Source organism: the organism of the source record quoted next, unplaced genomic scaffold (assembly GCF_019419815.1).
Source record: "Pyrus x bretschneideri cultivar Hongxiangsu unplaced genomic scaffold, Pyrus_bretschneideri_v1 Contig3, whole genome shotgun sequence".
Lineage (NCBI taxonomy): Eukaryota > Viridiplantae > Streptophyta > Magnoliopsida > Rosales > Rosaceae > Pyrus > Pyrus x bretschneideri.
The window spans coordinates 10,880,290-10,906,091 of record NW_025999612.1 but is presented as its reverse complement, the minus strand read 5'-3'; the positions used below and the strand labels follow the sequence as shown (position 1 = coordinate 10,906,091).

Below are 25,802 nucleotides of genomic sequence, written 5' to 3'. Positions count from 1 at the left end.
AAAATAGATATGGTATAAATGTTAATTACTGTACATTTACAGGCTATACTTTCTTTTCTTAAAACTAGACAAACAAGTTTAAACAAAATTAATGCGATTATTAATATTGAACCTACCATTCACAGCAAAATTTATTTCTCCTGCCGACACTAATGTCATAGTGAAACCCTAGTACTAAACCGTACATTATCATTCATGAATTCTGTCACATTGATACCAAATGTCACATCCCGGCCCGGGGCGGATCACTTCCCGGGCCCGCTCCACCACCGTAGCACGATATTGTCCGCTTTGGGCTTACCATTCCCTCACGGTTTTGTTTTTGGGAACTCACGAGCAACTTCCCAGTGGGTCACCCATCATGGGATTGCTCTAGCCTCCTTCTCGCTTAACTTCGGAGTTCCTACGGAACCCGAAGCCAGTGAGCTCCCAAAAGGCCTCGTGCTAGGTAGAGATGGAATATACATATAAGGATCAGTCCCCTGGGCGATGTGGGATGTCACAAATTCCCCTAATTTCATGAGTGCATTTTTACTCACCACCATTTAGTGTGGTATATGCTCATTACCCTGTTTATCATCGTTAGACAAGTTTGAATTTTAAGATTTATGCTTATCATGGTCTGTGGAATTAAGCTTTTTGCCTATATGTATAGTTCGAGGGGAAACCAAAATTATGATATTCCCATACTTTCTGCACAACTGATATGTAAAAATTAAATAGATATACACAACTTTTACCTACCTACCAATAAGGTCCACAAAAATAGAAATTAAACAGCTTGATTCATTATTCTCCAGAGCAAAAGCAGATATGTAAGTATGGATATACTTTTAATTAATTTACACTTTTCTGTTTTTTGATTAAGGTGGTGTTATCTTTCTGCTTAGGCTAGTTGACAAAATAAAAAGAGTACTACAAGGATGGCTAGCTAGCTACAAAGCTCAAAAGCCTAATTCCAAAGAAATTAGACAAAAGAAACCTTAATTAAGTACTCGATCTTTTGTTTTAAACAAAAGAAACCTTAATTAAGTACTCGATCATCTTTTGTTTTAAATAAGAGAAACCCTATTTATAGTACTTGATCTTGTTTGTTTGTTTGTTTTTTTTTTCTTTCAAAACAAGCCTGCACCATTCTCTAATGATATGTTGATTAGGTCTTCGTGGGCATGAGGTGCAGTATCGTCAAGGAGCCACTTCTCCAGCAATGAGAGAGGGACTTGTCCCTCCAAATTGGGCTTGCTCTCATCCTGAAACAGACAGCTTGCCTGATCTGCTATGAAATTTGCATTGTTCTCATCCACTGACATGGACTGAGACACATCCGATGGGGATGAGTTGAAGCTGAACAACGAATCGAAAGCCTGATCCGCCGTGGTGGTTGCGCTGTTCGCCCCTTCACTAGAAGTGCTCATTGAACGACCTATAGTAGTTGCAGTAGCGCCACCTTTGTTGTCGTTGTCGTTGTTGGTGTTGTTGAAGGAAATGGTCTGATCAGCATTGGTCTGATCCGAGTTTGTTTGATGAACGGAAACCTTTGGCGAGTTTTTCATCCAGTTTTCGAGCAATTTTGCAATGTTTTCGGCATTGGATGCGTACGTGGAGGTATGGTGTGGCCTTGTGCTAGTGCTAGGGTTATCATTAATATTGTAATTACCTATATTAATGGAGGGCTTCAAGTCTTGCAAGTGAAGGTCATGAGAAGCAGTAGTAGTACTAATAACATTTGGTTTGTCAATGGAGAGAGCCTCACAAAGAGCTTGCTTGGCCATGTGGATATCAGTCTGAAGCCTTCTCTCCCACTGACCCTTGGAGATTGGCTGATCATGTGAATTACCTGAAAAACCATCCTGGTGGTTGTGATGGTCATGACCATCAAGCCCTGCATGAAGCTTTTTCAGCTTCTTTTTCAAGTGGGTGTTCCAGTAATTTTTTATGTCGTTGTCTGTTCTCTGAGGAAGATATGAAGCTATGGCTGCCCATCTGCACCCATTAAAAAATTTCATCATCAAATTTAAGGAATTACAAAACAATAAAACCAATTATTCTCCCTTTAATTTACTCTGATTTAAAAAATGAAAATTAAAGAATTCACTTCCATATATTCTTCTCCAAACCCATAATATATAATATATCATCCAACAACAATATAAAGAACTTCACTATTGGGATTTGAGAGTATCTAACCCCCATATCAAAAAACAAAAGAAATAATAAATTAAAAATACTTTAATCAAGTCAAATTCATAAAATTCATGCCCCAAACATATAAAAATATAAATTCAAATTTGGAAGAAAAAAACATGGGAATAAGTAGATATGAGGTGAAAGCTATTTGGTTTAGTAATTTTCCAAATGTAATAATTTCTAGATTAAGATTTCATTTTCAATTAATAGAATCCGAAGAGGATCCTCTATGTAATGTTTTATTTCAAGTTTTTCACTAAAAAAACAAAATACAAATACAAAAATAAAAACGTAGAGATGAGGGGAAGTGTTACCTATTGCCCAGAAGAGCTTGGAGGTGGATTATCATCTTCTCCTCATGATCAGTGAAGTTACCGCGTTTGATACCCGGGCGGAGATAATTAGTCCATCTAAGTCTGCAGCTCTTACTGCATCTCAGCAAACCTGAAAAAAGAAAAAAGAAAAAAGAAGAAGTAATTAATTAAAAATTACTGCCAATATTCCGACCAAAATAAAATTACTGTCAATAATCAATATGATCAGAACACGCATCTGCAGTAATAGTACTTGTTCCGAGAAGAAAAAACCAGTACCAGGTCATAATTACATTACTTTAATGATTAAACCAACCCCAATCTGAAACCAGTTATTACCAAAACGAGATAGGTAAAAAAAAGAGTACCACATATACTTACACAAGATGCAGGATAGTACTGTTCTACAATCTAAACGAAGAAAGAATTAAAATGGGAAATGATTGCTTCAGACCTTTCTCCGCATGCACTCTCTGTTTATTTTTGGTTTTTAGATCGAACAAGGCAAAGAAAAATCAATTGACAGAAATAAACAGAAGCGAGTATAAATCGTTTACCAAGAATAAATATGAAATTACAAATTGAGTATTCAAAGTAGCTTAGCTCAAATTTAATTAAAAAAATTAAGGTAATAATAATATAGAAAATTTTAATTACCAGTGTTAGTAGGAACTGATCTCCAATTCCCAGGACCATGTTCTTGAATGTAAGAGACCAAGATGATGTCTTCCTCTGGAGTCCATGGCCCTTTCTTCACACCAACTTTGTCACAGCAAGGTGGCCTTCCCATAATTTCCAAATAATCTAATTCCCACTAGGCAACTCTAACGGATGAAGAAATTGATCTCACAAGAAGATTGGAGGCAGTTGCCAAAAAAAAAGGGTTTATTCTTCTCTTGACAAATCTCCGAGATAAAATGAAGAGAGAAGGTTAGTTGCCTCTTCTTTTCTCTTTTTTCTTCTCTGAACGGATGAAGGATTACAAAAACAAGCGTCCAAGGCAGGTAAGTTGGGCTTGTCTTGTAGATAGATAGCAAGATATAAATAGAGAAGAGAGAAGAGAAGACAGAAGGCCATGGTGAGTGCTGAACGAAGCAAGTAAAGAAGGAGTCAAAACGGCCAGCAAATCAGCATTTACTCACTGCTTTCCCTTGCAAAAGTCAGCCATGCTTAGACTGCCTCACTCATTATCCCTTTTTTTTTTTTGCCTCTCTCTCGCTCTCCATGCGGAGAGCCTCTCACAAAACCGTGGGGCATTGAAATGGGGTTATAGTGGTGGCACCAAAAAACCCTAATTTTTTCCCCTCTCTATGCTGTGTGTATTGTAGAGAGATTGTTCCGTATACTTGGAACACATTTACATAATCTTATTATTTTACTCATATTATAATACGTGTATTTACTTTATTAATATATCCGTATTAGCATTGTCGCTCTTTTGTGTCATAACACGTAGAATGATATAAGAGGATAATACTTGCATCCCCCTATTTTGAATATATAACATATCTTAACCGAATAAAATTAACATCAGAACCATTTAATTTATTAATCCTTATTTGAAAATCATCCAAAAAAAAAAAATTTTTGAATTTGGGATAGTTTAATCATCCAAACATATCAAACAAATAAACGATTTATCACAAATATGTTAAATGGTACATCTACAATATATTTGAATAACTAAATAACTTTCGATTGAAATGATTTTTGTATGAATAATCTTCAAATAAAAATTAAAATATTAAACTAACTTTGACTATGAAATTTTACTGCATGTATTTTATTATTATTATTATTTAAGAAGTCCTCCAATTAATTAGTATTTATTACCATAGTACTGTTATTGATTGCTGATCTTTTTCTCTGGTGGGGAAGGGGCTTGAAGGCTTTGGATCAATTAAAACGCCAATCCTCGTGATTCGTGCATGATTTTTATGTGGGTTGGGTTTGCAAGTAATAATTAATCTCAATATTCGAAAAATCCATATGTATATCATCATGAGCTTTTCAACTTCATCTCGACTCTTTGCAAGCCCCATCGATATAAACCCTACGATCCCATGATCTATATCAGGATTCACAGATCAAGTATTAATCCGACGGTTGTGAGGCACATATGTCAAACTGATTGGTTTATCTTTTTTCGAGATGGCCAAGATGGACACGTGTTCTCGTTGTAGTTTAGGTTTGGGACCATCATATCATAATCCTCAGCACATTCAATGCTATATGAACATGTGTCACATAATACATTGCAGTATGTTTAACTTTTTATAGAGGGAACTTCAATGATCTCGTATTTGAGGGATATCAACGTAGAGTACTCCATGATGGGTCTCAATGATTAAAACCTATTAAAGAAACGCTAAAGAGATTCTTTCAAGATTCTTCATTGTGTTTTTACTACTTTATAATTCACCGTAAATTTTTATGCTAACATTATAAAATAGAAAGTATTTTTGCTTACCATCCTAAATTTTAGTGTATGCTCATCATACACCTAATCATCTGACATGTGTCTTTCACTTAATCTTGGTTAATTTTTTTTCAAAATTGAAAAACTAACATTAATATGAAAGTTAACTACAGTTAGATGAAATGATACATGACAAATAATTAAGTGTATGGTAAGCATACACCATAGTTATGATGGTGAGCAAAAGCTCCCTTATAAAACATTGTGTCAAACACATGAGATGACACAAATCCCATAGAAAGTCACATTTTTAAGAGAGTCTCCGTAACAGTTTCTCAATTTATTATTATTAAGGAGGGGAGGGTTCAATGCTATTATAATGATTTCAAGATCTAAACAGTCTAATGTTACTATTTTTTTAGAGGCCATCTTTGCAGAAATTTTAAAAAATAAGAAGGGGCGGCAAAACTGTCCGCCTAGGTGGACATAAGTGAGCAAGGCATGCTATTTTTTTAATTTAAGAAAATCACGTAGTGTCGCAACTTTCGTTTAGACAAAAAAATATTTTGTATTTTCTGTTTTCAATAAATTGTAGGAGACTTATTGGATACTTGGATAAACATGCATTATATGCTTATTTCCCATTGTTTTCAATATGTTCTAGTACTTTATAATTTATATATATATATATATACCATTCTATTTTGTAATTTATGTTTTCTAATACAATTATGTATTTTTAATTATAAGTAAACACTTATTATATGTTAAATAATAAATTTAATTAAAATAAAAAACCACCTAGACTCCTGCCGACCCTTACATGCCGCCTAACTAGCGCCTTTTAAGACCTTACATTTTAGAATGATGGTATTTAAATGAAAACTGAAAAAGTAGACACTTGAAATCCATAAAATTAGAATATGGGATGCATTGACAATTGTATAGTCTACGTGATTTCTATACATCAAGAAAGAATATAGAGAAAGTAACTCCAACCAAATTAATCAGGGGAAATTTTATTTGAACCCATATAACCTTTTTCTACACCCAACTTACTCTCTACACCCATATTATTTAATGAAAGAATTAATATCTCTTTAAACCCAATTTTATACCTAAATTACCCTCACAACCCAATTTAAAATGTGAATTTATCTTTACACCCATTTAAAAAATAAAATCCCAATTGAATAATTTGGTGAAATTTCTACATGTTTATGAATCTTCCATATACTTTCTTGATATCCATGTCCCCATGATTGTATTTGCATAAGCATAAGGCCATCTCTAACCGAATGAGAGTCAGATGACTCGTTTTAGCCCTATAGCCCTCCAAGAAATTAATATTTTAATAAACAATGCAGAGCCATATTTCTTACCATCTCTAACCGAGGGGTCAAAGGGCTATAGGCCAAACATAGTCCAGTGACAAAAAACCATCTCCAATCGAGGGGGCCAAAAAGTCATAGGGCCAAACATAATTTATTATTTAAATTTAAAAACTACAACAACTTAAATTTAAAAACTACAACTTAAATTTAAAATCTATAATCATCATCATCTCATCTGTCATTGTAGGAGTATAGTCGGAGGTAAACAACTGTCGTCAGGCCATAATTTCCCTCTTTTTCCTATCAAAATAGGCCTTACTTATTGGAGTGTAATCCGAAGTGTTCCTTTGCATATTCTTATCATCCATCTCTTCTTGTATTTGTTTGGCCCGTTGTTCATGCCTATGGTTCATTTCTTCCGCAGCAATGGCATTTTGCTCCGCCATTAATCGCAAAGAGGTTGTCATTTCCTGTTGAAAGGCGATGTCATCCTTTGTCTTGCCCTTTTCCTTCAATTTTCGAGCCTTGTTTTGTCCCATAGCCCTAGATATGAAACCTTCACCTAAAGACGGATTTTCTACCCTTGTTTCATGAATGGTAGGAGATTCATCTTCATCACCATCTACAGCTGAGGATGCAGTTCCAAACACCGATGTAGGACCTATTCTATGTTCAGGTGGATCTTCAAATAACACCCACCATTTACAAATTTCCCAACAACCGTGATGCTGAAAGGGTTTCGAGTTGCCCTCTATATACAATTTCTCCGCTTGGCGTACCTAGAAAATATAATTACAAAAATTAAAGGAAATTAATTTATGAAATTAAATGTAATATAATTAAATATTTAAAATAAATTGTGAAAACACTTACTTCCTCGTTGTAATTAGCGTCGCTTTCATGTCTACTTGTGGCTGTTAACAGTGCTTGATGCCATTTATTCAAGCTTAGATGAAGATGTTTCTTCCATCTTGAAGAACAACTCTCGTGGTTTCGAGTATTCAGTGGAGTGGTGCCTTTGTAGAACTCACTTGTTTGAGAACTCCCTCTCACACTATCTTCCAAGACCCATCTATAAACCCTGCAAAGAACTTCATCTTCTTTTCGGGTCCAAGCCCTACCCTTTCATTGCAAATGTGGCCATTTGAAAATTATTGAAAAAATTGAAGGAAGGATTATTGGAAAAGGTAAGAAAACATAACGTGATGAATTGAAATGGAATGAAGTGAGATAGTATGGAATGGTGAAAATTATGCGAGAAATGGTGTAGGAACGGCTTAGGTATTTATAGGGAAAAAATGGGAATTAAAAAAAAAAATTTCAAACCCAACGGTCAACTGATGTCAGTTAGTCGTTACATTCAAATGTTTAGCCCAGCCCGGGGCCAGCTGGCTAGCTGGGTTGGGCCGCCGGTTAGTCTTTTTCTCATTTTTTGGCCTGATGGGGCCCACGAGCCCTTTGGCCTAGCCCTCGGTTCGAGACGGTTTTCGTGTCATTTCGAGCTATTTTCGACCCTCTAGCCGAATCAGTTGGAGATGGCCTAAAGTACATGCTTTCATATGTCTATACTTAAAACACCATAGAAAATAAACTAATAATAATTGTTCTTCATGCAGATATTGTGATATGCGGGAGTTAGGCGGGAATGTTATGGGTATTGACGAAACTGCCATAGGTGTAGAGAATGGTGATGGACAAGTTGTGTGGCCAGTAGTGGTGGGGATGAGCTTGCCAAGCTCTACCGTGGAGATGATGTGTTATACTTAGAGGTGACTTATCGTCGGGAACACTCACCTTCTTCTCAAGCTGGGAAACCACATCTTTTCCGTCTGAAATATTCAACCAAGAACAAAGTCTTGAGTCCAAGGTGAGGCTTCACCACCACCTACACAGCGAAACCCAAACCCCCCAAACCCATCTTCTCAACTTTCAGTGTTGATGGCCTATAAATTGAAACTCAAAAACTCATCTTCTCAACTCTATAAAAAAATAGAAAACAAATGGAAAAAATAAAATAAAAATAAAGCATTTCAACGTAGGGTTTTAGCTAACGTAGGATAAACATTACTTGATGGTAAGGTTTAATTTGGATGTGGGTTTATTAATAAATTTCATTTTATTATTAATTTCATCTTGTACTTAATGGTAATCATGCAATAAGGTAAAAAGGACAATTCACATTTAAAGTTTAAGTTAGGTGTAAAATGAGATTATATGGGTTCAATAAAAAGAGATTATATGGGTTCAAATAAAAATTTTCATTAATCAATATGTGACCACAAGAGTGGATGAGTGCTGATGCAAATTAAATCAGTAACTTTCAGAATTCTTAATAATGGCAGTTCCTCTACTAAGAATATAGATTAGGTTTCGTAATTTTGGTTAAATCAAACATGCACCTTAGAAACTTTGAGTCTTGATAAACGATCATCATTAATTTGTACTCTACTATAAGAATCAAGATTTGAACGAGGGTTAAATATGGCTAACTTTTTATTGTCTCCTTTTTCAATAATTGTTTGCGCATTTTAAAACGATTAGTGCTCTCTTAAACATCATGACTTGTTATATGATTTAGATGTTCATATAATTATATGCTATATATAAATATATGAGAAAATTTTCAGTATGTCCCAAACACAAGGTGAAATGTCATATGTTATTATACAAATAGAGAAAATGTTTTTTCTTTCAAATATTTATCCACTCGTATAAAGACATATAACGTATGTATCCGTATTCAGGGCAAACTAAAAGTTCTTTCTATATATATCGCGACATGCATGAATGACTTCAAACCCTGCATTTCTGCTCAGTTTGTCTGTAAAGACGTACGCGAACTGAAAACTTCACTTACATCACACAACAAATCGCGCATGAAACTGATAAATCTGTGTAATTGATACAATAACCAGTAATGGATATGATTACTCTGGATATACATGTGTTATGAATGTTACCGAAGACATTTTGGTGAGTTGTAAAACACAAAATGTTCCATTATTTTAGAGTACGTGTGCAGTGATCCGATGACAAATCTGGTTTCTTGGACTATTGCGTGACGCAATGAATATAATTTAGGCTTTTTTAATCTAAGTTCTTGAAATTCGATTTTATTTTATTTTTTTCTTTGAAATTCAAAATTCGCTTCATATTGCCCTTGAAACTTATAATTCGTCTCTATAAAACTTAAAATTCTCTCCACATTGCCTTAAATCTGTTAATTTCTTATGTGAGTTTGATTTGGGTGCGGTAGACTAATCGATTTCTTTTTTAATTTTTTTATCTTTTCAATCTCTTTTAAGCTTTATATTCTCTAATTGTTGAATGTTAACGCATAATGAAAATTATGACCAAATTTATTGACTATGTGGCATAATATTATTGGTGCTGGGCCCCACATATGTTTTAGGAGGCGACTTATAAATTTCAAGGGGAAAAGAGAATCCACAAACCAAAGTGAACAAATTTTAAGTTTCAAGTGTAAAACGATGACTTTTGAGTTAAAGAAAATAAAGTGAGATCAAAATGAAGATTTTCAAGACGCGTATCTAAAAATAAGCCTATATTTTAGTAAGAGCTTTGAATTGGGCCTGGGCCAAACATTGAATAACGAAAATGATAGAATATTATAATATGTTAGTTCAATTTTGCAATCAATATAAAACTCATCAGCAGCAGCAGCAGCTATTTATTTTCCTATAAATGGACGGACAATGGTTTAAATGGATTACAAGTTAAAGCTAAGCAATTGACTTTTATAAATATGAATGGTGGTAATAAAGTTTATCGATATATTCGGTTTATTGTTACCTTTCTATATCATAAGAGTTAAAGTCTGGTGACAAATTGACTATGTATTTATGTGCCATAAAATGAAAAGAAAAAAAAAGGCATACCAAACATACTTCAGTTTAGCCATGTTTAGATTAATGTGTTTTCTCTTTTGCATACAAGTTCGAATTTTTACTTTAAATTAATAAATTTAATTTAGAATATAGTTTGTATTAATTATATTATTTTGAATTTTATTATTATTAAATAGAAGGGAAGAGTTCGAAACTATTATAATAATTTAGGCAAGGGGGAGTTTGAACCGGGATGCATGTGTGGAAATCCAACATCCAATCCAATAGAACACTTAGGCCCTGTTTGGCAGATCGGATAAAGGATTGAATAGAATTAGTTATACGGACTCGGGTGTTTGGCGTTCACTCGTACTAAATAAGCGCCGGATTAATTTAGCCGGTCGGATAGGATAACACGGTATACACCCGCTTAATAAAACCAACCAAAACGTCCGGATTATTTAGTCGGGGAAGAAGAATATGGGAGAGAAAGGGAGGGAGTTTGGGGGGTGTGGCGGAGAGAGTTGGGGAACAATTATTTGGGATTCTTCTGCAGTCGGGGAAGAAAAAGGGAGAGAGAGGGAGGGTGTTTGGGGGGTGCGGAGAGATCTAGGAACAAAAAAATGATTTCACTTTTTTAATTTTTTTTTTTTTTTTTTTTTTTTTAAGTTTGATTTCTCCTATCTAGTATAATACCAAACATAGTATAAATAATACGATCACTAGTCCTGATACTTACACCAAACACCCGACTAATTTAGTCAGTACTATTCGGTGACTATTTATCCTATCCGACAGAAATAGTCAGTACAGTCCGAGCTAGCAAACGAGACCTTAGTTTTAAACCAGTTTGTATTAATGTATATGTATATGATATAATTAGGATTCTACCATAAAATCAATTAGCAATATATATGGAGAGTGGGGTTCCACCATAAAACTAATTGACAATATGGTGAGTCGCCCAAGATCATATAAGCTTAGCTGGACTTGTCTCTCACCGATGTGGGACAAACTTCCTCACAAAATCAACTCTCAACACGCCCCTGCACATGTGACCGATTTTCAAGTCTACACATAAACAAGTGGATGACACATGAACATGTGTGACCCTTTGAACTTGCACACGAGAGACAACCTGACTGTAATACCATGTAAACCAAGCTTAACTAAGCTTTACAGTAAAGAAGAAGAAGTTCTGAGAGAGAGAAAAGGATTACTTGAGTACGTAGTAAGAAATGACTTCACTATTTCATTTTTCTTGTGCGTTTAATACAACCATTACAAATGACTTACACACTTATCTCTCTTAGCTTACAAACTAAGCCAACATTCTAACAACTTGTAACTAACTCTCTAATCTAATGACACTTGTCAGCATCTCAACAACACACTCTTAATACTTCATGAATTTAGGAAGCTCGTTTGTCAATTATGATGTAAATGCACACGCACAAGAGTAAACAGTTTTCTAGATAAAATTGGTGACTGAGTTTCATAAGGATTAATTGTTACATATGCACAAACTAAATGGTACATTGCGGCTATAATGGGGGAAGAAAAATATTAGCAAACCGCATGTGAACCAACAACTACAAAAGGAAAAGGATTGAGCACCAGCTAGCTATATAGTATAGGCTTGCAGATCTTTGAGAAGCTCTATATACGGATTAGTATCGGATTTCAATCTGGTTTGGGGCTATGAGGAATGGAGGTGAATGTGAACTAGATTACAAGTTCATCATTTGGCAAAGTGATTCGAGTTTTGAGAATCCTCCTGATAGAACTATGTTATTGGATAATATGATGGGAGGCCCTAAGACTCAAACTCTTTGTAATAACTCTTTAAGCTAATTTTTGGAGTGATTTACCACCTTTTGTTACCTAAAAAAAGTGATTTGAGTTTTGTATATTAGAAAATTTTAAAATGGGTAATTGTAGCGAATCCTTTTCTAATATGAAACTTGGATTCTCTATATAGTTCTTTTTTCCCCAAAGTAGATATAGGAGAATTTTTGGATGACTATTGAAAACGTAAGATATATAGTGTATTATTCTACTTGTTATAATAACGATGGAAAAACAAGGTTAATATATTCTATTTTTGAGTATATTAATAAATAAAAAATCATGTGTCATAATTTGAAAGAAATAGTAATATCATACGACCGTATTCCAAGTATACTTAAATTACTCGTCCCATAACTACTTGTTGTATTGTCAACTAGTGCTTAGTACATACAATGGTAATTCTTTTTTCACTACCGGTATAGTTTTCAAGTTAGAATCCACATAATCATGTTCAACAAAACTTAATTTTCACGTACTCTTTTATACATGTATATACACATATATTCATACATACGTGCACACGTACACTGCATATATGTATATAGTTTGGATGATTCCTCTATAGGTCCCTAGTCCAATTATCTTATCTAGATCATATTTAAAGCTCATATAAATCCGTATACCGCTTCTATAAGTGAGTTTACCACTTCTTGGCAAACAAGTGAACTTAATATCATTAAAAAGGAAAACAAGAAAATGTCGACCCCAATTCCCGCAATTGATTTACACACATACATGCAAATGCAAACAAATTGGCAATTACTGAATTTTTGTCGAAGAGACTGGAAAGTGGAAAGTCTTCAAGTCCAGTAGTTATCCACATACAACATACAGGATGTGTTCACATTGCAGCTGCATGATGCTACACATTTGGTATTATTTGGATTGTCAAAAAGTACAGGGGGAGAAGAGGTTACCTATTTTAGAGTCAAGGCATATCACAAGTTTCTTTTCTATTTATAGGAGGTCTTAGCCTCCTTTTTTGGTTTTTACAAATAGCCCACCAAGAGGGATTACTGACAGCGGGATTCGAACTTAAAACTTAATCTAGCAAAAAGAACAATATTTACCAACTCAACCAACCCTCGTTGGCACACATTTGGTATTGTTATATCACATTTTGTGCATCGTTACTAACTAAATGACCGAGTCATTGTACATCCCAAATACATGGTAGAAACAGACGAAGATAGAACTTAATGGGAAATGACCTAGAAATACACACACACACACACACACACACACACACACATATATATACGCATATATATGTATATATATATATCACACCAAGAGTTTGGCTATGTCTTACTTGAAAAGAATTTGATTAGCATATATTTATTGGCGGGGAAGGTCGATGTGGACACGAACAATGCGAAAGGCATGCGTCACGAAAGAATGCAACCTCCATCCCTATATGTTAATGAGTGGCACATAAGGAGACAAAAGAGGTTGTATTTTTAATTTGTAGGCGTTGTGTGGCAATTCCATGTTCAAACTCAAAAATTCAAATGTGGCGAGGTGCAAGGTTGGTTCCATTATTTGTTTTTTTTTTGTCTTAAGAAAACTGTAGGCAGTAGCCATATTTGTTCTTTATTGTGATATTTTAGGGTTCTTCTTGCATCGTAACCGCAAATGGAAGGTTCAAGGGAGGTCTGTGTTTGTTGAGGATTGCATTGTATTTGTCGAGGGACATGAGACATTAGACCTCTCAATTGTTTTTACCCCTGTTCAACTGTTCAGATTACGTTTTGTCTATATATTTTGAGGAAGGAGAAAGGAAGGGGTGAGAATAAGTATTGAACTTTAATCTTATATGTACGAAGTCCTCACGAGAAGAGAAAGAGACCAAGAATTGATGTATATAACAAGAAATAATGTGAATGAAATTGAGCGTTTCACACCACATATTTTATCCCTTCACTTGGCTTATAATTACTTCTTAACGAAACCTAGCTACAACGGTGAGGGTAATCATATATTGATTAGTTCAATTGTCATATTTCTTATACATTCTAACATGAAATCTCACACCATACAATTTAGATTAGTTTAAGATAAATCTTGCCAATATAAAAGAAGTAAAACATTGCTTCTATAAAACCTAAAATGTGTTTTCTTCTATTATGGTCACACACACAAACAACTTTAATTATCTGAAGAATATCAAAACAAACCCTAAGCGTAATTAGTTTGATTAAAAAGAAAGCTAGCTTTCTTCTTCTACTAATTAATTATGGGGATACTATTGAATGATTATTGATCCAAACATATCCAACGTGTTATGCAGTTATTGACCGGTTTCAGTCCCTTAAATCACTGCATTCGCACTAGATATGACAAAAGAAAATACTCAGGAGACTATATGGTGTGACGATTGATAGTTGAATTCTTTCTTTAATGATTTAGAGAAGAAATCCAACCATCACCTGTCACATCAGGTGATCTCTAAAATTTGACTTAAGTTGATGATATGTCTAACAGTACCCATGACATAATACACGTATAATTAATGTCACATAGTTATCATCGATCTCAGAATGATCCTAACTCAAATTTGATTTTGTTAACTCCATCTCTTGAGAGTGTTCCACTTGTCTCAATATTTACGCTATATAGCTATGTATCTAACAAATGCCGCATGACAGGTTTGACAAACAATGCTAATACTACTCACGTCCTTTTCATGTTTTCATGCACTCTAATTTCATTGGGCCATTCGTTAAATTCCATGCATGTTGGTACTACCTTTCAATTAGCTAGCTTAGTTCAAGATTATGATTAATCACTTGTTGAAATTAAGTCAAGTTCAACCACTACTCATTATCCACCTCTGTCGAATATGATGAAACATAGCTAGCACAAATATTATCATTGTTATCATCGATCCAGGTGGTGACGTCTCTCCTGTGTGAACCCAACAAAGTTACTTTGAAGCTTGTTCTTCCATCTCACACGTAGACTTGGCATGCACTAGAGACACAAATATGAGGTATGGGTTATTTGGGTATGGCGCTCAATGTTCAAACTTATTTAAAAGATATAAACAAACCACCAAAGCATGTATATTTTGTGGATAATGTTGCCCTCATCCCTAGTGAAGGAGGAAACTTGATAATGTGACATTATGTTATTGTTATAATCATAACTGTTTTTTATTTATTGTTATTTCAACTATTATATATATTTAAAAAAAAACATTTGATTTGGAGACTGTTTTGCCTTCATATGATAATAAGTAGCATTCATTATTATTTGGAGACTGTTTTGCATTCATATAATAATAAGTAACATTCTCACGATGAATTCTTAAAATTTTTATTAACAGGAATGATTAACTGATTTATAAGTAATAATTTTTTATAAAAATGTTATGTATATGATCATAGAAATTCATGGCTTATTAGTCGAAATGCCCCTGAAACTGCCAGTGAGTCTCAGTTTACCCCCCTAAAACTTGTTTTGCCTCACTTTGCCTTATGAAACTGACATCTTCAACTCTCTTGTCTCACTTTACCCACTTCTGTTAATGGACGGTTAAACTTAAGGGTATTTTAGACTTACTTAGTGTGGGCACTAGAGGTAAATAAATGTGTAAAAACTGAAATATCTAAAATACTCTTAAACGGAAGTGGGTAAAGTGAGACAAAATAGTTAAAAATGTTAGTTTCAAAGGGTAAAGTAAGACAAAATCAATTTTAAGGGATAAACTGAAACTCAACAACAATTTCAAGGGACATTTCAACTAATAAACCTATAATTTTTGCACCATAAAATAATGTCTCGTTTGCAGGAAGAAGATTTTCCTTCCTAGTAGGAAGATGCCCTTTATCTTGCCCAAAAGATGATAAAATAAGACGAAGAAGAAAATGATACGTGTCTACTATGATTGGGGTTTAGGTATACAATGGAGCCCACAACCCCAAAAGTAGGGATTTGGATTCTTTCCTCAGCTCATAAATTTGAGTCTTGAGATCAAATCACACGGATCGTTAGATTTTGATCTAACGGTTACAAATAGGAATCTCTCTTAAAGTTATAGTAATTGTAGCCGTTGGATAAAAATCTAACGATCCGTGTGATTTGATCATAAAGCTCAGATTTTTGAGCTCAGGAGAGGATCCAAATCCTAAAAGTAGTATTTTAATTGTATTATGTGGAATGGGGGCCCCCTACATTCACTGGCCATATTGCCGACAGGTACCACAATCTGATGCAACAAGAAATGAAGGTCAACTTGGTAGGGTTTTGTTTGGATTGAACAATGAACATGGAGGAAGGGAGTGAAGCTTGGAGATCAACATCGGACTCCACGTGAAGGGTTGACACGTAGTACTTCTGGAATCGCTTGCCCGACAAGTGATTCAATTTGGTGTGATCTTGGATGGCTACAAGGTGTTGAACCCAGTATTGCAATTTATGAGATGAATCAAGCTTTGCTGTCGAAAAAAGAGCCACAAGTACTGCTAAAAAATCTATACAAATGAATACGTATTTGAATAAGTGAATTGAAAATTATGATTAGGCACTTGTTTATTAGTGATTATGTTACAACAACACTATTGTTCTTCTTTCAGCAATGAAAGATATGGTTCTTATGAAATACATGGTGATGTTTTTAGACAGAAACAAATTCTGCTATCTTGTCTTTATAGTTCACGACTAGAATTTGATTCTTATTTTCTACCCCGTTTGACGTTAAAAAGAAAGTGATAGAATTGGATAAAACCTAATACATTCTTAATAGGTGGTGATGAAGGCCGTATATTTAAGATACATCTTTTTCACATAACTAAGTCTACACTGAAAATGTTGTGTAGTCCTACGGCATATCACCACGTCAATGGTGCTATTAAAACTATACATATCATCAGTTTAGAGGTGTCGAACGGGGCGGGCCTAGCCCATTTAAAGTCGGCTCGCATGGGTTTGGGCTGTGATTGGATCGACCCATTTAATCGTGCTAGACTGACACATTTAACGAAACATTAAGCCTAGCTCAGTCTGCAACTTTGGCCCATTAAGAATTGGGCTGTGCTAGGCTGGGTCACTAAACTGATCAATTTAAGTAAAACAAACTAGTTATTAAAATAAAAATAAAATAAAAAATAAAAAAACTTATTTGAACATGTTATTAAGCTAAATATCTTTAATATGAACACAAGCGGAGCCACCCACAAGGCGAAGATGGGTTGTAGTCTTAGGAGGTTTTTTGTAAGTATAGTGCTATCTACGCATTTATTTCTATTTCTCACACATTCCCATCGGTTTTCGACCGTCGAATTAAATGAATTGACGAAGATCAATAACAAAAAATTAGTAAGGGTGTGTGAATAGCACTATCTTTTTTTTAAACTCATGCTTTAATGGCTTATGTTAATGCATATAGCATATATAGCCCACTCAATTCCAATACAAGTTATTATTTCATGTATATTTAGTAGATGATAGGTAATAAATTATACTTTTTATGCTAATATAATAAATTAGTTCTATCTTCCCTCTCCCCTTCTATCCTAACCGTTGAAGAAAAATACCATTTATCCTATGCAATTTAGCCTCCGTACTTCTTACTCAAGAAAAAACAAAGATTTTCTTTTAGTTCACGGTTAAATTATTATCTCCGCAATTCCTTACTTTTCATTTTATTTACTTATTCTTGATTTATTTAGTAGGTTAATTATTTATATGGTCCTTGGAGTTGTTGGTTAGGATTATGATTTCAAGAATTGTCTATATTCTATTATTGTTCTTTTATATTCATTATTTTATAATTTTATATAAGAAAAACAGTAAACATATGATTTTGCGGGACTAATTTCAGCTAGCCCACCTAAAAAAAAAAATCATAGCCCTGCTATTGAATATGAAGCCATATTAACCAAACTGTACGGATCGTATTATTTATTTATTTATTTTTAATTGAGGTCTCAATAGTTCTTCATGTAATGAAATGCAATTAGTTTATTAACATACTAATGTATGCAACTTTTTTGAATATAAGTAATTTATGTGACACAATGATTGTATTCATTTTGTGTTTGTATTTGATCTCATAATAAAAGAAAATAATAAAATAAGAAAGAAGTGAAACAATCCACAAATATAAATACATTTAAAATGATCAAAACTCATGCATAGTGCCTCGTAATAAACTAAAGGCTTTTTGCCGTTCATGAGCGTGTGCAAAAAAACTAGTCATATTTTAAAAGGAAAACTAATAAAAATGGCTTGAAAACTTTGAGTTTTAACAATAATGACAAAATAAAGGATAAAGTGAATAGTATCATGATTGATTTTTTAGTGTAAAAATGTGGTTTCTCGTTAAAGTGAACAGTACCGGGAGTTTTTCGTTAAAGTTCTCTATTTTAAATGATCTAGTTTATAGGGAGTTTTAAACCAGATTTGCTACATAATCGGCCTCATTATGAATGAACAAATCCCAATCAGAAAAGAATGTGACTTAAATGAGTGTTCAATTTCTATGCTACATGGGAAAAATGAGTGCACTAGGTAAGCCATTTCCATTAGGATCGATCGGTTAGTTGCAATTGATGGACATTAGAGCATTTCTAATGGTAAGGGCAAGACGGGGTAAAGATAAAATCTAGCCCTCCAAATTGACGTTATTCATGAAATCTAGCCTTTTAAATTTTTTGTTGTTCCAACGGTGAGAAAGGCTAGAGGCTAAAAAATGTTAGATGATTCATTTTAATTGGCTAGCGTCTTAACCTGTCCTCTTAAAAAGTCAGCGGTAAGACCTGGGGCTAATTTGGCCTCACAAGGAGCCTTGAGCTCCAACTAACCTAGGCTGATTGGGTGAGTTACAAAGCTTTTCCTTGCAACTTGGAGTAAGATTTTCTTCTGGTCTGAACTTAAAAGCCATGCGTTAGATATACTGTTATGTATCCATGCCCAGTGAACAGAGACATAAATCGTAACATGGTGTTTGGGATTGGATTTTTGGTAATGGGTCTTTGTCATCCACATAGTTAACGCTAATATTGATTGATTGATGCATGTTGTGGTACACGTAATAGGAATAACCGACATCTTAGAAGGTAATCTTCATGTGCGCCTACCGTATACAATAACACACTTATAAGAAGTGAGACGCAAACGCAGACAGTCTCACCCCTTGTGAGTGTGTTTCGACAGCCGCACATAAAAATTTCTTGAGATCTTAAGATTCAAGTAGCTTGCTAAAAGAACTTTTTTGGGTCATCCCTAACAGAGCAGCTGATTTGCTATGCCAATTTGGGCTATAGCTAGACTTTACTCTGGGCTAGCATTTACGCTACTGATGCCTTAGGCAGGCCTCAGCCTAGGGCATTTGCTTGTTGGATTTTGGTTCGCCAATTATCCAACTGTCGCAGCCACTCTGAAAATATCATTCTGCATTCCTTTACTTCGAAAATACTAAACAACGACATATGGTGTCAGCTTCCTGGAGAGCTTCTATTTTTGCTTTTGACCTCTTTGGCGATCCTTCGGTTGAGAGGACAATAACTGGTATCTTCCTTCTGCCCATATCCGCAAAGAGTTCAAGAAATTCCTCTCAGAGTTTGTACAGGGTCAAGGAGGCCAGTCAAGAAAGCAGCGGGCGTGTAGCGAGCTCCCTTCGTCTTTGTCAGCGCATATCTACTTTCGACAATTCCAGGAGTCACATTGTCAGGATTTCAATAGACGTGATCAGTATTGTGATTCAATTGACTTCTCATTGCTGACAAGCATGTTATACATCATCCAGCCCACAGCAAGGGCTTGTAAGGTGCCTCGAAGTAGTCTGTACCTGAAAATTTGTTAACGAAAGGAGAGATTAATGAGGTTCATAGATCATAACAAAGGTGGCGGTTCAATATATGGTTTCAAGGAAAAGTAGCACTTTCCATAGAAGACATCTGTATCGAAATCTTAACAATGGACGAACTATGTGCAACATATAGAAGCAAGGAAGGATTATCAAACACTTTTCCTCCAGAATAGTTATCCTCAATTTGCGACGTTATCTATTACCCCTCAAGTCTCAAGAACAAGAACCATTCCACCTATATATGAGGTTTTCAGATAGAATACCTAGTTTACATGCTAGAATCTCGACCAAAAACAATAGGAAGGGGACCAGCCCAGGTGAGTGCAACAGCGGCAATGGCTTTAGGTTTCACAGCACAACGTTTTAAAGCACGAATAGTTGAAGTAGCTGCATGCCCTCCTCCAAATACCACAAAGTCATTTTCTGGTTGATATCAAGAGACTGTTAGTTCAAAAGTAAAGCTTTGTATTGGTTTCAAACCCATGTGCAAATTGACAAAGTAATAACAAAGAAAAAGTACATTTTCAATAACTGACCTGTGATGGGAGTGAAGATTTCTCACCCACAGGGAGCTTGGAGGAGTTCTTCAGGGTGGTTGAAGCCCTAACTGTTAGTGTTTTCTGGAAGCAAGCACTCTGAGAGAAATTTGGTTTCCGGGTTCAGAACAAAAGAGCACGGGATGGCTGTGAAGATGTGTAGAATGCTGTGGAGAGCGCCATGAGTTTGTAGCAGAAGTTGAGAGGAAGATGCTGACCACTGGTTTCTCTTCTGTAGAAAAATATTAAAGAATCTCAGTTCAGCAATCAGCACACCAAATGAGAGATTTGAACATATCGCTAGTGTCCACAAAAGTTTTGGAAATATCAGTTAGCACCAAATGAGATACAAGTTTGTTCACTTTTTCATATGGTGCCGTTGGCCTCCCACCCGCCAAACGTTAAATTTTCTCACCTTATTCCTTTGGATATTCTTTTTCAATATTGTATCAAAGGATTCAAAAGCACAACAGATTCAAGCCAAAAGAAAACCCCATGAAAATTGTAAAAGCCACGAATTTTTCACGATTTAACAAGTGCTTCCTACCATCAATTACTCCATCTGCATTATAATCCCTCTTGATTTATAAGTTTTTTCCAGCATTCATGATTTCCCTTGCTTCCATTGAACCAATTGTTGAAATTTTGAACCAATGATACAACTCCATGCCAAATTCTTGGCATTCTTTTTTGTATTTGTGCATCAGGGTCAGTCTATTAACTTCTTCCACGACGTTGATCTCTCTTAAAATTACAGGAGCTAAACTTCTTCAAGCGCTTCATCAGTCGCCACTCACCAGTAATCTTTACATGAACAAGAGCCATCCTTGAAGGAGTGAAAACGGCTTCCATCTCTAACCACAATCTCCACTCTATAAACCTTAGAAATCAGCTTCATCACTGTATGACAGTGCTTACAGACCAGTAAATTCTTCACAATCCTTATAATCCTTCCTTCACGCTGTCTTGCCAACCCAAAAGCTACAGCAAGTTTCTCACTGTGCCTGAAAACTGAATCTTCTTTATCCTCTTCTTCTATGTCATGCAAAACACTCCTAACCTCCGGAACATAACCTCCTTCAACCATAAGTTTTAACATTACCTCCCTTAGCTTCTCATAAGCATCTTCTGTAATGTTATTTGATTTTTTACCAACCATAAACTATACATGACCCGGTCAACTTCGATTGCACGCCATCCTGGAGCTTTCTTAATCCTCTGGTCAGCCATTGATCTTCTTAGAGCAGCAACATCCTTTCACTTCCCCGCAACAGCGTATGCATTTGACAAGAGAACATGGTCACCAGAATTGTCGGGATCAAGTTTGGAAAGAACTTCCTTCACTTGTTCTGCCAACTCAACATTACCATGAATGCTGCAAGCCCCAAGAAGAGTACACCAAATGACAGCATTAGGAGATATTGGCAATTCACGTACAAAATCACGGGCCTTCTGCAGTTTACCAGCTCGACCATATAGATCTACTATACAACCGTAATGTTCAATAGCTGGTTCCATACCATATAAATCTCTCATCTTAGAGAAATACTCACATCCTTCGTCAACCAGACCAGCATGACTACAAGCATACAAAACTGAAATGAAGGTGATCCCATCGAGCTTAATTCCAGACATTTCCATCTTACGGAAAATTTGTATTGCTTTTTTCCATAACCATGCATTGCAAGCGCTGCTATCATTGAAGTCCACGAAATAATACTCTTCTCTGGCATTCTTTTGAAGACCAACCTAGCCATGTCCACATTGCCAGTATCCAGGAGTGCATTATTGACTGAAATCATCGAAAGCAAACCAGCCTTCTCTACTAAACAATGTAAAATTTTACCAAACTCAAATGCACCAGCTTGCGCACATGCAGAGAGTACTCCAGTCAAGCTCGCCTCATTCGGTCTAATTCCCTCCCTCTGTAGTTCCCTGAAAAACCCAAAAGCCTCATCAAAGCAACTATTCTGAGCAAACCCCACAATCATAGTACTCCAAGACATATCATGTTCATCGGCATCCTCAAAAATGCCTTCTTAGCCAGCTCAAGCTCATCCGTTTTCACATACCCTGCAAGCAAAATGTTCCAAGAGGTCAAATTCCTCAAAGGCATCTGGCCAAACATCGTCTCCGCACCCTTTGCATCCCCAAACCTAAAACACGAGGTAAGAATCGCATTCCACGCAACCATATTTGGTTCACGCATTTCCTCAAACACCTTTTGAGCAAACTTAACACGCCCGCATTCAGCATACATACTAATCAAAGTTGTCCCAACAAAAGGATGGGTATCAGGCCCACAAGCCAAAGCTTGACAATGCAGCTGCATCCCATATCTTAAAGCCCCGCAATTCGCCGCCGCCTTGAGTACAAACGCGAAAGAGAAGCTATCAATGGGGTCGGTCAATCTCCGACGCATTTCAGCAAACACAACAAGCGCATTATGCGGAGTATCCGACTCGGCGAGCCCGCGAATGAGAGTATTGTACATGAAGGCATCTGGGTTTCGAAAATGAAGGAAGAGGCGGCGAGCGTAGTGGAGAGCGTCGGAGATTGTGACGGCGCAGTGGAGGAGGAGCTTGCCGAAGACAAAGGGATGAGCGTCGATGCCGGTCTTGGATGCAAAGGCGTGGACTTGCTTCACGGTTTTGAGAGTGTTTCACAGTTTCACTTGCTCAGAAAACACACGCAGAGCTGTTCCGCCGTAATCATGGTCAGCTCTCGTACTCCATAACTCAAAGCACCGCAAATTTTTGGTTATGACCAGATCACGGGATACACAGCGTGTTGTGGTGAAAATTTTTATTTTTTAAATTATTAATTTTTTAATATACGTATCTTATTATTTGTATAATGGTAGATGATGTATTACCGTGAACCGGTCACATTGAAAAATCTCTCTCAAAGCACATGGCTTTTTCGTGGTCTCTCAAAGTTCAGAGAGGAAATCGAAAAATTAAGTGATAGTTCAAGGGGCATATCGGCAGTTTGCTCATATTTAAAAATCAAGGATAGAAGGGTGAAATGTAAACTTCATTTTATATTGATAAGATATAGAAAAATCAATAAATGTCGATGATATTTATCAATTCACTATAGAAATTTTGTTAAAACCTATTCAAAATTTTAAACTTTTGAATTAATTTTGACTAAATCTAAATGAGTTTATATACCCACCATATTGAAAATTTTCATAATTTTCGTCGAAGACAACCGATATCGACATTTCTATGAATTTACATATAACTGTTTTACTGAAATCGATATTTTCAACACTAATTAAAATCAATAAATTACAAGTTTAATGAGAAAATTGGGATTTTCCTCAAATCACAAGGGCATATAAGGCTTATAAGCAAGTAAGCCAATGAAATGGACAAGAAGTAGAAATCATGACCGTTGAAAGAGAACACATGGTAGCCGTTAGATCCTAGGGCAAGTGAGGATCCTTTCTTTCTGTCTACCTCTCTAGGGCTTGAACTGTCTCGCTCTACCACCAAAACAGAGTTGCTCTAAATTAACCTAACCCAGAGAGAGAGAGAGAGAGAGAGAGAGAGAGAGAAAGAGAGAGAGAGAGAGAGCGAGAGGTTGAAGATGGTTCAGAGGCTCACATACCGTACGCGCCACAGCTATGCAACCAAGTCGAACCAGCATCGGATCGTCAAAACCCCTGGTATTTTCACTATTCTTAATACATAGTTAATTCTATATTTATATGGGATTAAAGCTGATGCTTTTGTGATCAAAGTGCAAACTTTGATTGTTTTTCATGTACTTTGGGTAATTAAATTTAATTTTTGGGGGCTTTTATATGTTATCATGCAAAGAAATGATATGATGCAGCTGTTAAATCTGAAATTTTTGAGATTTTGATTGATCCAATTTCATAAGAAAATTTGTGCTCTTTTAGAAAATGCGGTCGGATGTATGAATCCTAAAACGCTATTGCGTGCGGTTTTGCGCCATGTATTCCGTTAGCTTCAAGTTCTCCGTACCTTTTCTTAAAGTCTCTATCCGTGTCTTCCTGGTTCTTCCTCTACCCCTTTTGCTCTAAGCCTCCGTCTCATAGGAATTCCTTGATCTGAAATATGGAGCAAAATTGAAATGGGGACATGAAAATTGATGAATGATGAAAATAAGAATCTGCATTGTCTGCAGTTTTGAAGTCTTTATATCTAAGAGTGAGATGGTTACCATATAATTGGTTTTACTGGCTTCGACTAGCTAAATGCCCGTTTCTTGTCTCCGCCTCTTCGTATTCTATGCATTTGATTGTACGTCTCTGAGTTGGAGTTATGGCATTGTTTGAAACAATGCTGAACTTTAGTTTACTTCATTTGTATGTCATAGATCGTAGTTTACTTGGATCGTAATTGATTCATTCCTGCGCTTGCATTTTAAATGTATTGCAAAGTTTTCCATTCTGTTGGTTTTGTGTGGACGGGTTTCACTTATACCTGTGCTTTGATATACAGGCGGAAAGCTCGTGTATCAGACCTCTAAGAAGAGAGCAAGTGGACCCAAATGTCCTGTTACTGGAAAGAGAATCCAAGGGGTGAGTTGATTGTTTGGGGCTACGACTTGTTTTGGTTCTAAGTTCTAACTTTTGTTTTCAGTCTTTTGATCACCGATTTCTATTTTTTCCCGCAAGAAATGTATACCTGATATGATATTGACTTTAGTGTTGTAATTAGGAAAACAAGGATTCACATTAAGCATTTTGGTTTATCGCATATGTTGCTAATACTGCAAATCAATTTTTTTTTGTGCAATTTCTTCTTTTAAATGGTTGCGGTCCTATGTATAAGCATAGGAGTTAAGATTATCGCATAACGAGCTTAATTTGTCACAATTGGTCTTTACGGAAAGTTAGGGATGCCATGTTGATATATATATGTATATATATATATTGATGATATGAAGTACGTTGTATTTCCTTTTTCCCGCCACTTGTAGTCTGCTTTCTGCTTCCCGTCTTGAGAAGCCTGCCCTTTTTTAAGTTCTCACTCACCGCCATTGCAGATTCCTCACTTGAGACCCGCTGAATATAAGAGGTCTAGACTATCAAGGAACAGGAGGACTGTGAATCGTGCCTACGGAGGTGTGCTGTCCGGTGGAGCTGTCAGAGAGAGGTTTGTATTCTACAAGTTTTACTTATCGAGTTGTGTGGTTTATTTGCGCTCTTCTGTTTAGTGATATTTTGATTAACCGACTATAGTTCTTGTAATGGCATTGCAGGATCATCCGAGCCTTTTTGGTGGAGGAGCAGAAGATCGTGAAGAAGGTTTTGAAGATTCAGAAGGCAAAAGAAAAGCAGGCTTCAAAAAGCAAATAGAAAGCGAACAATTTTTGTGATATGCAAGTGAGAAATTTTGACTACTACTATGAGATGATAAAAATTATTGGAACCAAATTTGTTGTCATCAGTTTCTTTGATTCAGTATTACACACAACGTATTAATTTCGGATGGATACAGATTGAAAATATGCCGTAGGG

At 35.7% G+C, this 25,802-nt stretch overlaps 3 protein-coding genes across 3 annotated transcripts; 1 reads left to right on the top strand and 2 right to left on the bottom strand.

The window, feature by feature from the left end:
• Window positions 1–1,113: 1,113 nt before the first annotated feature.
• On the bottom strand, window positions 1,114–3,291 carry MYB31 (myb-related protein 306-like). The gene is made up of 3 exons (NM_001302319.1): window positions 3,159–3,291; window positions 2,502–2,631; window positions 1,114–1,983 (listed from the first exon to the last, which is right to left on the bottom strand). Exons 1-3 carry the CDS (start codon window positions 3,289–3,291, stop codon window positions 1,116–1,118), a joined length of 1,131 nt encoding a protein of 376 aa, NP_001289248.1. The 3' UTR covers window positions 1,114–1,115.
• Window positions 3,292–18,884: 15,593 nt separating this feature from the next.
• LOC103958717 (pentatricopeptide repeat-containing protein At1g74630) lies at window positions 18,885–23,286 on the bottom strand. The gene is given in 7 exon segments (XM_009371023.3): window positions 18,885–19,745; window positions 20,030–20,189; window positions 20,303–21,466; window positions 21,469–21,969; window positions 21,972–22,313; window positions 22,316–22,961; window positions 22,964–23,286. Coding segments are annotated over 5 exon segments (1,914 nt in total). The 5' UTR covers window positions 23,018–23,286; the 3' UTR covers window positions 18,885–19,745; window positions 20,030–20,189; window positions 20,303–21,095.
• A 528-nt stretch (window positions 23,287–23,814) lies between these two features.
• On the top strand, window positions 23,815–25,773 carry LOC125468156 (60S ribosomal protein L34-like). Its single transcript, XM_048589217.1, has 4 exons — window positions 23,815–23,978; window positions 24,781–24,860; window positions 25,328–25,437; window positions 25,544–25,773. Exons 1-4 carry the CDS (start codon window positions 23,900–23,902, stop codon window positions 25,638–25,640), a joined length of 366 nt encoding a protein of 121 aa, XP_048445174.1. The 5' UTR covers window positions 23,815–23,899; the 3' UTR covers window positions 25,641–25,773.
• Window positions 25,774–25,802: the final 29 nt, after the last annotated feature.

Excerpts from the sequence above, each read along its gene's own strand:
- MYB31 (NM_001302319.1), bottom strand. The coding sequence starts at position 3,291 with ATGGGAAGGCCACCTTGCTGTGACAAAGTTGGTGTGAAGAAAGGGCCA. Across the intron at positions 2,632-3,158 it reads ATCAGTTCCTACTAACACTG|GTTTGCTGAGATGCAGTAAG; the intron begins GTAATTAAAATT and ends TTCTTTTTTCAG. Across the intron at positions 1,984-2,501 it reads CAAGCTCTTCTGGGCAATAG|ATGGGCAGCCATAGCTTCAT; the intron begins GTAACACTTCCC and ends TAATGGGTGCAG.
- LOC125468156 (XM_048589217.1), top strand. The coding sequence starts at position 23,900 with ATGGTTCAGAGGCTCACATACCGTACGCGCCACAGCTATGCAACCAAG. Across the intron at positions 23,979-24,780 it reads TCGGATCGTCAAAACCCCTG|GCGGAAAGCTCGTGTATCAG; the intron begins GTATTTTCACTA and ends TTTGATATACAG. Across the intron at positions 24,861-25,327 it reads CTGGAAAGAGAATCCAAGGG|ATTCCTCACTTGAGACCCGC; the intron begins GTGAGTTGATTG and ends CCGCCATTGCAG.